General features: G+C 40.1%; 1 protein-coding gene across 7 annotated transcripts in view; it reads right to left on the bottom strand.

Moving 5' to 3' along the window:
* The window catches only part of FOXJ2 (forkhead box J2), a 31337-nt gene that overhangs the window by 6886 nt on the left and 10803 nt on the right, over positions 1 to 13648 (bottom strand). For 4 of the 7 annotated variants that reach the window (XM_064409857.1, XM_064409864.1, XM_064409862.1 and 1 more), the window contains 5 exons: positions 4166 to 4518; positions 3541 to 3615; positions 1529 to 1597; positions 1051 to 1191; positions 452 to 650 (listed from right to left, as the gene is read on the bottom strand). In XM_064409857.1, coding sequence (XP_064265927.1) covers positions 452 to 650; positions 1051 to 1191; positions 1529 to 1597; positions 3541 to 3615; positions 4166 to 4518 — 837 coding nt within the window. Of the gene's footprint in view, positions 1 to 451; positions 651 to 1050; positions 1192 to 1528; positions 1598 to 3540; positions 3616 to 4165; positions 4519 to 5551; positions 5804 to 13648 lie in introns of all 7 variants that reach the window. The other 3 variants (XM_064409859.1, XM_064409861.1, XM_064409858.1) reach the window with 2 other exon arrangements.

Raw genomic sequence — 13648 nt, 5'->3', positions numbered from 1 at the left:
ACAAAGCTCAATTCTTCAAGGCCTTGTACAATCCTGCTTTTAACAGATGTGAGCAATGATGATTTTCCACTCTCCTTCTGACAAACTCCAGATGCAACAATCCCCTCCCTCTTACGGTTTCTAGCTTGACAGACTGTGAATGTTTGTCTGACATGCTTTTCTTCAAGACTTCATTTTTCTCAGCTTCTGCCATTTTAGTATTTGCATTTGTATCAACACAAGGCATTTCTAAAACATTGTGCTTTTTTATTCTGAGAGAACTAGGGGGAGCAATGCATAAAAGGACGTGCAGATTTCTTATCAGCTCCTGGCAGAAGTAATTACAGCATGCCAAAGAAGGAAAGTCTGTTTGCACAGGCTCCTAAATGAGGAAAGATCTGAGAGATGCTAAATGGACAAGACTGTGTGGGCAGATACCTGCCCACCCCACATGACGCATGTAGTTACTCACCGTGCTGAGAGGAAGATGATTTCTCCAGCATGGATTTGTAGAGATTTCGGAAGGACCAGCTAAGATCCTGGAAGTTGATCTCAGAGTAGGAGAACTTGAAGTCATGGTTGGCACTGTACAGTGGAGGTGGCACATCGGCCCCTTCACGGCCCTGCCCCCCTGCTACAGTAGAGGCAACATCCACAGGCCCTGTACCCTGCTAAGGGAGGCAGAAATAAGACCTTGAGTCTGTGCTAGGATTTGCAGCTTGAGACAGAGATCAGACTAGATAACATACACTGATATCCCATATCACTTAGCTCATCTTCCAACTAATCTTCCCAAAGGCCATTTTTCTTGAGGAACACCAACCACAGCACAACAGCTCCAGCGTTTTCTTCAGCTAATACCATTATGCCTTTATCCTTATCCCCATCCAACCCTTTGCTAAAATTCACTTCCTCCTTATTTTCTGCATTTTCAGCTCCTTCCCTTCTTTTTATTTTTGCCTCTGTATCACAATTTTCACAATTCCCTCTCCTCACCACTTTGTTTTTCCATTCATGCACTCCTCCTACTCTCCTTTTCCTCCCACTTCTATCCTTTTCCCCACGGCTCACCTGACTGTAGTTAGCAATGGGGGTGGTGCTCTGGATTGACATCTGAGGGGTAGCCTCAGGTGGCAAAGAGGCTTCTGTGCTGACTGGAACAGCCCCTCGAGGGCTTTTACTTGCCTCTTGCTCTGGGGAGTCTTGTGGTATCTGTGGATGGGGAAGAAAGAGACAAGGAAAGGAGCAGAAATCAAAAACAGATGGAGAAGTGAAACTGCAGATGGGAAGCCAGCTCCCCCGCTGCAGAAGTTCATGGCTTAAAAAAGAGGAGGACTGGGCCTTAGTCACGGAAAAGTCAGGATAAAGGACTTCAAACAAGATTAACTTTGCTACTGAATAGCAGCAACAACAGGCAACCAACAGGCCATGCATACTAGTTTCTTCAGTCCTGGACTTTGTCTGCCCAACTATATACCCTGACCCCAAAACATTCCCCCCAAGAGAATTCCCAGTCCACTCAATGCTGTGTGGAAAGACAAACACTCACATCATCATCTGGAGGGTGCCTTCTCTTGCGAGATATATCTGGACATGTATCTATTGTCCAGTAAGAGCCCTGGAAAGAAAACCCATTGGTGAATGAATGATGAAATCATAGAGCTTCCTGAAGTAGGGGGCTGCTGACTCAAGAAAAGCAGCACCAACTAAACACAGGACCACCCTCTAGAACCTCAGACAACCAAGACTCTGGTGTTGCCAAGAGATTCCTTTCTTGCACTGGGTTGCAATGAAGTATGAGGAACAATGCTACTGGTGGAAGGCAGAATCCTCTACTTTCCACCACTCTTGAGACAGAACACAAAAGGATGGTTTGATCCAAGCTAAGTGAACTCTTTTGGGCCTGCACAATCCTTTCAGTGGCCTCCTCATGACCTGAATTTATGATTAACTCATGAGAACCAACTCAACGTTGGTATTTGGCAGAGACAGCCAGAAGGATTGCTCTTTGTTCATGACTGCGAGACTCCAAGCATCCACAGAGGGCCCAAGATGGCTAAGAAATAAACCATGGTTAAGAACTAAAACAAATGATGTACAGAGAGGTCTGTTTAACACGGACAAGAAAAAGCTAAGGGGATCAAACAGTTGTCTTAACTGCGTAAGCATATTATAAGAGAATCAAATTCTTCTCAAAAATGTACAGCACAAGAAGAGGCAACAAATACAAGTTACAGCAAGGGAAAGTACAGTCAGATATAAACAAAACTTTTGTCACAATGATGGTGGTGCAGCACTAGAACAAGTGCCCAGTTTTGCTATCTCCATCCCTGGAGATATTCAAAATCTGACTGATCTCACACACATTTGACTGATCTCATCACATTTGACTGATCTCATCAGCCTAATGTGATTGTTCCTGTCTGGGAGAGGACAGAGGTACATGTCAACTCCTAGACCTCCCTTTCACCATAAAACAGTGTATAATTATGTGTGTTGTTTTCTGATTAAGTATAGAAAGAACTCTAAAGTGCATTTAGCTTGTTTTAACCTCCCATCGAGATCTGAATCATCTGAATAGGCAACAAGCACAGGTTTACATTATAAACCCAGCGTGACATGCCAATGAACACCTGCAAGCATATACCCTTAAGTCAGTTAGGATTTCCTGGAATAAGCCACATAATTAATGGTATTTTCAAGCTGTGATCCTCAAAGATCTACTATTTCCATTTATAGATGCCAACTGAGCACCACACAGTCCTTTAAACAGAACCTGAAATAAAGGCCTGAGCAAATGGTCCTTTCTTGTAACTTTAGGATGAGGGGGAAGAGACAATCCTTGTGTCTAAATACACAGCTTCTTGCCCCTACCATCTCCTACTGTTTGGTTATGGGTTTTTTCAGACAATATCTGCATGCCAAGATGCCAAGTCTTGGTTTTGCTAGCAATTCCCCTTTAAAATCTATGTGTATTATCAGAGCTTTACTAGTTCTTAGTTAGCCAACATATTCCTAAATTCTTGAGTTTTACTCGTAAATAATTTCTACAGATTTAAACTATGTGATGATGACATATTTTTCCAACACCAAATACTTTGCCATCTGTATAGGTAGCAATTCTGCTCTCACTTCCATGGATCTTGCCTCCATGAAATCCATGACGTCACATCATAGTCCTATTGTTCACCAGCAGCCACTATGCTCTCTCATAACAGAACAAGTTTGATTATACCCACATTTTACACACAAAGATTAAAAAAAAAAAAAGACCAAAATTAATAAAGTACATTCAATCACACTTTTGACTTCTGACAGTAACTTTAAAGTCAACTGAAGATCACAGATAAGAAAAATAATTACTAAAAACCTTGAAGTTCCTTTACAGGTTCCCTTTAAGTAAATGCTTCTGTAGCTGAAGGACTGCAGTAAATCTTACTACTGCTTCCATTTTTGCCTACACTTTAGGTTTCAAATTCCAACCATGAGTTAGAAAGGGCAACCCCAGCTTATTTTCCTGCAGTTTTAAATTGCTTGCCCAGGAGCAAGCAGATTTCTTACCTTCCCAGGATCATCTCTTGGTCGAGGCACCTTTCGAAAACATTTATTCAGAGAGAGGTTATGACGAATAGAGTTCTGATGAGAAAGTAAGAGATACAGGTAAGTGCTACAACAAAAACATACAGTCTTCTGCACTGGAGCAGAGAAAATAGGATGGTACATAAAAGCCAGAGCTCACTACATATTGCTGGAATGGGGCAGAACAGAAGCTGTAGAAAGGGATAGATTAAGAGGTTAATACTGGGCTGAACCAGCTCTACACTTATAGAAGGTGCAATGAAAATAGTATCAGTGTGATGCAGAGGAAGGTAGTGATGTGTGTTCTGTGGGTTTTTTGGGTGTTTTTTGTTGTTGTTGTTGTTTTGGGGGTTTTTTTGTTTTTTGGGTTTTTTCCCTTGGTTGGTGGTGGTGGGTTTTGTGCACACTCCTTAGTGGACCACCACATATGTTCAACAAAATTCTCAGAGAAAATGGGACTGCTGGCTCTGCATTTTCTCCAGTTAGTCAACTTAGTTTTACATCAGTCTTATTTTAATCAGTGAATTAATCTTAATTAGTGCATAGAATTAAGAAAGTAAGCCTTTAATCAGGCAGAAAAGGGTACTTCAGTGATGCAAGCCCTCACCTTCCAACCAATACCAGCATTTTTGTAGTAGGGAAAGTTGTCGCAGATCCAACGGTAGATCTCACTAAGCGTCATCTTCTTGGCAGGTGAGGAGTTGATGGCATATGTGATCAAAGTGGCATAGCTGTAACGTGGCTTCCCATCTTGGTGCACTGCTGCCTCATCCTTGCTCAGTGTGGCATTGGGATCTGTTGGTGAGCCTGGGGGACACTTTCGGGCAGACCCTGGAGGTCCTGCTTGTGAGGAACCCCCTAATTTTTCAATAGTAGCCCTTAAAGTAAGCTGTGGGAGCCAGTCTATGGAAGTGAGGCTGCTTTCCAGGTCAGAGGCCATAGTGCTGGAAGCAGGAATATCTGTGAAGATGAAGGAGAGGAAAGGAAATCCTTGAGAAACAAACAATTGGATTCTTCTCACACTATCACAAATACCTGTATGAATATCATCCTACTTCATGCATCTTATTCACAGCTAGCCAGAACCATTCCAAAGGGTCCATGACTGTGCCTCAGGGGGGACCATTGGTACTGAGAGCAGCTGGGACAGTGCTTTTTGACACTGATGGTAACATTGCTAGGGCAGTCTTACCCAGGGCACTGCTCCCAGGTAAAAAGCCAAGATCTGTTTAAGGGAAGTGGAGCCCTTTCAGCAGGTTTATCATATTCACTCCTTTACTACATAATCCATATAACCTTGGTACTCTTCACCAAGATTACGTGTAATCCAGTAGGTTTACAGTGTCAGGTAAGAGGAAAATCATAGCTAAAAGGGAATACTCATTCATGCCATACACAAACCACAATTTAATTGGATCATCTGCAAAGTCAGGACTATCTTAATTTGAGGGGAAATTAATTTCTCTCTGAGACCTAGCCTCTCTTTTTGCATTAGGTGACATTATAATGAATCCCATTCCTTACAGCTAGGATTACATATCTCATTTTAAAACACCAAGATCATGCATAATACTATATATAGATAATTACATATACCATGTCAAGTTGGAACAGACTATATTAAGCTCATAACAGCTAAAGCTTTGCCTGCCATAACCAGTTTTTCTTAAAAAAAAATATATATACATACATACACACACACATATATATATATATACACACACACACACATATATATTTAAATCCTGCTTGATTCACAATATAGCAGGCAAGTGTCTTCTCCAATTCTGAGACACAGATAAAACTTACTTGTCTGAAATCACACAAGTTTGCTGCAGGAAGAGACTCAGAATCTTTTATCTCAAACGTTATATACTTCCCCTCAGAAAAATAAAGCACACCTGGCTAGCAGTTGTATACCTGTAATAATTATTTTATAGAAAAGAAAACATTTTGCAGCATGAACTTGTATGAACTTGCACACTTAGCTTACTAAGTTTTCTGTAGTCTGTTGCAGTAGACAAGGCAGCAGAAAGTTCGTCATTCCTACTCACAACTGGCTGCATTACTATACTGGGAGCAATCCCTTGAAGTCTGGACTGAGGTAGCTAAATTTCCAAGGCCACAACTTTCACTGCTCTTTGCATAAAGAGAAGAATCATGGCTTGAAGGCATGCAAATTCAACACCTTCCATTTCTTAAACTAGTCTTTCCAGAAGATCAAATGGTACTGTCTTTGAGTATGCTGGAGCATAGACAAGGCAAACACACAAACACAGTTAGGTATGTATAGCAAATTAAACACTTGCATACACGTAAGAGAGAAGAGACTGACACAAACACACTCTGCTTAGGAAAGATTCGTCAGCAGACACCTCCCACTGAGTGCATCACTCAGATGAGTGGATCAGATGAGACAGGGAGACACCCATCTGCATGAATACCAATTAGATACTTGTTCTAAAAATAGGCATTTGACAATAACACAGTGTGGATGCACAGATCCAGAGACAGATGCACCCAGCATTTTGACACTGAAGCTACCAGCTCTTCCCCCACACCCATATGCATTATACCTTTCACTTCTGCACTCCAGGGCTCTCACAGCACCAAAGCAATGAAGTCCATACTCCAACGCATTCATATGCGCTAAACCTTTCATTTCCATGCATGTGCTCACCACACCTCTTAGGGCTCAAACACCTACACAAAAGCCCAACAAAATCCATCCCTCAGCCCCCACAGGCAGTGGCTTCACAGCCCTGGCCTCAGGAAACACGTCCTAATTGCACAGCTAACATCACCACTCACACTCTCAGGCACCCAGGCTGAGCAGTACAATTGCAGCACCACAGCCTCTATGGCGAGTGGAAACATTTTTATGTCTGGGGAGGAAAGGAAAAGGCCATCAGCTACTAACTTACCTCTCTACTCATCTGCCACACTATCACCTAGGACAGGCATTACTACCTGCTGCCCAGCTAACTAATTGATCCGAGCTGCAAAAGGCTTTCCATTACTCAGCCCCCTCCAGTTGTGCTTTATTGAATAACTCATTTTGACTGATTTAATCTAGTACCAAACATTTGAAATTTACACAATTTAAAAAAATATAGCAGGACTATTCTTGTGTGAATAATACAAGGAAAAAGAAACAATATCTTTTTATCCAGTTGGGATGGACAGACCAATAAAAACACAGCTACATTTACATGGTAAGTTCACAGGTAAAGCCCTCATTGAAAGTAGTACCCCACTTGGAAGAAAACAAACATGAACTAAATGTTACATCGAATGCTTCAATTTGTGTGTCTCATATCAATTTTAATTTCTATGGCGCAAAAAAAATACTGCTTCTTGTTAAACCATTATGAAGTATCAGTTGCACCAACAATACTACTCCAAAGTAAAATAAACACAAATTTATCCACCCCCTCCCCCCTTTTTGTTTTTTTAAGACAAGCACAGAAATCACAAAAATTAGGTTATAAAAGCCTATGGCAGATTAAGATACCAATCTGAAACATCAGAAATTCAAGAAACAGAAGAAAGCACTGTTGTTTCCACAGAGCTTCATGTTTGCCCAGGTTATGTCAGTAGAGCATCTGGGGTGACTGGCTATGTAAATGTAAAATGTAAGGCTGATATGCAACTTCCCCATCATCAAATACACAAGCTTCTGTGCATTTGTATAAAATACACTTGTCAGGGAGACAAGCAAAATTAGAATTGGGTCACATTACACCCAAATCCTAATAAATTTAATATTTTCATTCCTTGGCTTATAAAAATCTTTGACAAGAAAACAAAATCCAAAAATCTTAAAAAAAAAAAAAAAAAAAAAAGAAACAACAAAAAAAAACCCCACCAAACCCTGTGCCTATATATGCACTTGTCACCCAGTACTGAAACAACGACTTTTCAGTAAAACACAGCAGCTTTTTAAGAACATATACACTAGACAGTAATTTAGGACAGAAAGTGAAGAGTCAGACCAAACAGCAATCACATGGGAAATTTCAAAGCAATGGAATAAGACCTTTTTTTCCAAGTTTGCACTTGATCATGTTACTGGATTTGCTGGCAATATGGGATCTGTAATAATCAGGCACAGTCAAACAGGTAAGGTGGCAATTCCAGAACACTTTCAGGGCAACAATAATTCAGTGTAATTGGCTACTAAATTATTTAAAAGAATACTTGCTATGCAATAAATATTACTGTTAATTTATGTTGCATGTCTCATTCACTTGACCCAAGCGTTTGGTGCATCAGCTTGACACTACTAAGCAGCATAAAACAAGACTGCAGCCAAACCAGAGCAGCTGATAATTCTTCCAACTTTCCTTTCTCAGCTTATTGCCTGGCAAATCTTTTGAACTCTTCTCTTATGATCCCACTCAAACAAAGAAAATAACTAGTAATAACTAATAGATAGAAAAGAACTAGTAATAACTAAAAGAATTAGTAATAACTAATAAATACATTGAACTGAAATCAAGGGTGATTCTACCCTAATGCTACCACATTAGCAAGTCAGAATTCATTTTCAAGAAGTAAAAATAAAGTCAAAGACCAGAATTCGTAATGTCCCACTTCAGAAGGTAAATGCTATCTGTTTATATATTTGGCTGAATTTAAAAAGCAAGGGTAGGGTAGCCAAGGTCATAACCACCATCAATAGCTGGAAGGTGACTGCAGAGTCTTCATTTCTCAGGACTAAACAGTTACAGTACAATCCCAAGTCAGACAGGTCGGAGAGATGCAAAAAGTCCAGCCAAGCACTGATCCTGAACTACAGTTAAACAGACAAGAATCTGTCCAATTAATAAGAAAAGTGTATTAAAGAAAATCCCTGCATTGAATACCTTTCAATAACCACTAATTCGCTTGGGACTAGACCTACAGCTTTCTGGGAAAACTGCTGCCTTACTTTGAATCTTTGCAAGTAGCAAATGGAAGCTCCTGCTGCAAATGCAGGCCAGGCTCCTGCCGATGGGACACTAAGGGCCATCCCTCAGCAGCGCAGAAGGAATCTGTACTCTGCTACTTTGCAAATGCTCACTCTAAGCCAGTCAGATCTTATCCAGGATCACTGCCACTTGCCTATGAGGACAGAAAAACACATGAAATGTGGGGAACAACACACTAAGGGTCACACTGAACACACAGTTAATAAACATGTATAGTCTGAAGCATTCTCTAAGGCTGAATTCAATGGCTGGTCAAGCAGAATCAGTTAGACTGAAGTAAGGAGCCATACAATGAATGGCACAATGCTGTGCACTGCCTGCAGAAGATGCCTATTCTAGAATAAATCTCTACATCTACATTTTTCTGTGTTTACTTTCACTGTTGGTTTATTTGCTAGTATTCTGATCCAACAAAACACTACGACAAAAAGATTTAAAGGAGACTCAAGTTTCTCAACATGAACTTTGAGAGAAAAAACACAGAACAGACTATCAAGCAATGACAGACATTGCTGCAGAACACCTATGAACAGGTGACCACTTGTATTTACGGCCTGAAACACAGATCCAGTGATCTAACTAACAATATCCATTTAATATACTCAGAGATACCCCTAGTCTTTAAGGTATTAAGCAGATTAAAAAACTGTCAAATTTTGACTACAACTTTCCTGAAATAATGTCACAGTGTAAGGAGTAAAAGGTGCACGAAGAAATGGAGAGCCTCTACTTTGGTGAAAAAAAGGCAGTTCTGACATACTTGTGTAAATTACACACTCAAAAAACCCTGTGTCCTCATCTAATACAAAAAAAGGGGAAAATAATCAATTTTGCAGAGTCTAGAAGGAAGAGAAATTTGTCATTTTAAGATATGTGCATTCCCTCATAAAGAAGGTGGTGCGAACTAAGATGGCAGGAATAAAACACTTAAAAATCTGATCTTCTCTAAGCAAACATTCTCACAGAAATACTTGTTTCATGTAAGAAATAAGAAAAAAGGACACTGATTATCTGCCCAGACTGAAATTGCTATCCATATTTTGGTAAGTACTTGTGAGAAGCCTTCAGGAAATGTTTATATTTCTGGAATCAAATGAAGGAAGAGAGGTTGGTAGGTATTATTCATAAAATGAAACTTAACCTGGAAGGAATGATAGGTGTCATGTTACTGACAAAAGAAAGGCACTGCAGTCTGACAGCACCCTTCTGTCTGCAGTGCCACATGAAAGGAGGAAAACCCATCCCTGGGGACAAGGAGGTAAGAGAAATTCTCATACCCTAGAACCATGCTTCCCTTTTTGGGGAGCAGTAGAACAAGCCAAAAATGTTTTCCCAATTAACTACAGGCTTGCAGATGTGGTAACAGGAGGCACATGGTTCTCACTAGTCATGAGCCACAAAGGGAAAAGGGATCCAACCAAAGGAAGCCACTGTCACCTAAGAGCACACGGCGTGCTGTTGCCTCTGAGTATGAGCTGTCACAGTGTGCACCTGTCCACAGGGTCCGAGTCCTGCTCACAGCTACTGCGAGTGCAAGACAGCACAGCTCTGAATGCTCAGTGCTATTTCATGGCACACAGGAAGCACCGTGCTTATGGTATTCTGAATGGAAAATTTGTTCCAAGCCACACAAAACACTGAGATGGTTGTGAAAATTATCAGTTAGAGGAAGATGAAAACTTTTAAGCCATGTATAGCTTAATATAAATTGCTTGACTAATTGTTTTGTTATAATTAAACTGTTATATGGATATGATTTTCCTTTAATGAATAGAAATCTCAACAAAATAAGGTTCATATGAAGTCTCAAAGAAAAATAAAAAGCAAACAAATTTGTTTTCACTGTCATTTCAGATTAGATAAATGTCATGATAGCACATTTATCATAGGACCTTTCAATTCTCTCCATTTTGTAAAAGGTGCACAAGCAGGCTACAAATTTGTATTTTGAATTTAGTAAATGAACAGCACTGACTGTGCAGGCATTTTTGGTACTAATGAAGCATGAAGTCTTGTGAGAACTATAAAGTCACCCAAACCCTCATGTTGGAAGTGCACCAGGATTCAATTCCAAAGGCAATTATGTCCTAGCTTTGTTTGAAATTGACAAATAGTATAGTTTACAAAACCTGACCTGCTTATTTAAACTTATCAACAGATGGCATTATAGCCAAAGTCTGAAATATGCTGATGTCAAGAGAAGCAGTATCTTTATGGGCCTAACAGGCTAGGATTGAGCATAGCTAGGGCCTTGCCAGATTTTAATAAGACCAACTAATCAAATGTTTTTGTTGTCTGCTATATAAACACACAGGGAAAAAAAGCACTGAGAAATACTACACAAACATTGCAGACACTCCTAAGACAGTATGAAAATATGTGTTCAAAGTTAGGACCAGTTTGTTTATTTATGATGCTGTGTAAGGTAAAGTGGGGCATGTGTAACACCTGTCAAAAGAAACAGTAAATGATACTGACAATACTGGTATACATAAAATACTTTTGAGCTGGAAATTATTTCCTTTGTAATAAGACTACTAGAAAAGATTTATTCTAATAATAAGCCAAATGTCCCATGACAACCTTCCCAATAACAGATTTGAAGTAAAAAGTAAACCAAGCACTTTGAAGAAGTGCAATGAAAATACATCACCACAGCAGAAGTGTCTCTGCAGCATCCCTCCACCCTCAGTACCACTACGCAATAAATCACCATTGGAAGTAGCAGCTGCAATTCCAAGCATATGCCAAGGCAGGAGAGAAATCTTTGACATTTGCTTTAAGAATATTAACGGAACAATTACTCTTACACTGAGAAAGGTATAGGGAACTGGTTTTAGCATAAGTCAAATTTATGAGCACATATCTGAAATGAAATTTTCCCTTGGAAACATAGGTATTCCCCCAGCCCTATGACAGCCCCCAGCCTGAAGGATTTCAAATTTACCTGCCTATCAGAATCACATCCAGTAATAAACCTGCACCAGAAGACATGTAAACACCAATTTAATACCCAGATTGTTTCCAAAATTAGAGACAACACCAGAAGTAGATCAGCATGCAGACTATCTTGCCCAGAAGATCTACACAGCATTGCAAAGACATATACAGAAACACAGGCAAAAAGAATGTAACATGCTTATAAATGAAAACTGTATTCTTATTCACATTAAAAAATGGGTCTCTCCATGAAAAATTACAGTTAGCCTTGCATTTTAATGACAGCAATAGTGAAAAGCTTCTATGGCAGAGAAAGGAACGTCAGCCACGTACAGGGAAAATGAAAATCTGACTGCAAGTGGTCAGAACTTGTTCACCAAAGGCTGAACCACTGAAAACAGGTTAGTCAATATGAACTCTGCTATAGTTGCTGAAACAAACCACAACCCACTCGTGGAAATGGGTATCAAGCAGTAGCAAGAACTCTGTACTGAATTCATAGGAAAAAAGGAAATCAGCATCAAGTGCAGATTAGTTGAATACCACGTGCCCAAAGTGTACATAGAGCACATGGGTTGACATTACCAAAGCACTGCAGAGAAGCCTGTTAAAGAGGAGTCTAAGAGCAAAGCACAGCTGAAATTGAAGTTGGAGAATGATCAGAAGAATCAAATAATACTGTGTGAGACTCATAAATTAAGTCTCAACCACTGTTTTAACATAATTCCTTTTTACTATTCTGTTAGCTGTTATTCTCAAACTGACAGAACTCTCTTCCAGTAGACAAAACACCTGACAATCCCTGCCTGGCTCACAACACGAAAAGATTTCTACCATGCTTGAAGCTCAAGAGGATTCAGAACCACAGAACACACACCAATTAATGGTTTCTTTTTGCTTAAAACACTAGTACTGCTACTTGGCATCCTACTCACAAAATGCTCCATTTTGTGTATCATCCTGAAACTAAATCTTCTGTTCATCTCCTTACAGATACTGAAAGGAGTCTTTCTTCCACACACATGCTTGCCACAGTTGTCACCTTGCAGCTGCAAGTAAATATTATTCTGCTCTAACCTTGAACATTCCAGTCTTCAAGATGTGTCTTTGCTTATAACAATCTTTATTTCTTTTGCAATCATGCTTCTTCACAAAAGGAGCCAGGGAGACTGGGGTACATACAGTGGATGACTACATTTGAGTATCAGTTAGACCTTTGAATAATTTTTAAAAATGCAAATAATGGCTACTGCATACTTGAAAACAGCTAATTGCAAATATGCAATTAACAGTAGGACCCAATAATCTTAGAGGCCTTTTCCCACCTTAATGATTCTAGGGATCTATGAAATAAGTACTTTCCAGTATGTCTGGCTGCTATTGGCTGGCAATATTCCTCTGTGTAACAAGGTATGAGTCAGCTGAGGAAGAATGTAAAGAGACGTTCATGTAAAAAATGGAAAAGCACAATGTCATGCTTGTGTCGCTGGCAGAGCAAAGGACAATGCAGTAAGGGACAGCAACAGATAGGGGAGAAACAGAAATGTGAAGGCCCCTTAGAGTGAGCACAACAAGCTGGAACCTTATGTGGTGGATGATAGCCAAAGCACAGGCTTGTCAAGGAGGAGATGGCAACGTGTTGAGAAAACATGCCAGGAGGACAGCTCCAGCAATCGTGTTGCTAACAAGACCAGAAGGTAACACGGTTGTCAGAGGCCAGCAAGAATAGCTCACAGTAACAGAGATGGGAAATGAAGGAGGAAGCATAAGGGTTACCCAAAGAGACTCAAAGAAGCAGCAAAACATTCAGGCCATGAACAGGAAGGTGAGTCCTACACTGCATGTTCAAAGCAAGAACATGTTACAGGCCCAAGTGTGGAAGCCTGCAGCAGAGGAAAGCAGGAAACAAAGGCAAACCTCGAAGGAGCTTTCTCAAGTTCCATATTGGCCTCAGGGATCTTAAACTTGCAGCAATTAATTAAAAAATATGTTAAGATAGTATGCAAAGCTGCATCATTTAACATCCCTGGCATGAAGGAGGTAAAGAAAAGCAAAGAGAGGATACTAGAAGTGGGTCATTGTGTCTAAGTTATGGGGAAAAAAAATTGAGGGAAGTAAACAGCTTAGTACAGAGGGTACTGAATGAATGACTAGAATAGTTAGGAGGGAAACCAGGA

The sequence above is a fragment of the Passer domesticus genome, chromosome 2, assembly GCF_036417665.1.
Source record: "Passer domesticus isolate bPasDom1 chromosome 2, bPasDom1.hap1, whole genome shotgun sequence".
NCBI classification, from domain to species: domain Eukaryota; kingdom Metazoa; phylum Chordata; class Aves; order Passeriformes; family Passeridae; genus Passer; species Passer domesticus.
The sequence above is the reverse complement of the archived record's forward strand: the minus strand, read 5'-3'. Positions and strand labels throughout refer to the sequence as shown.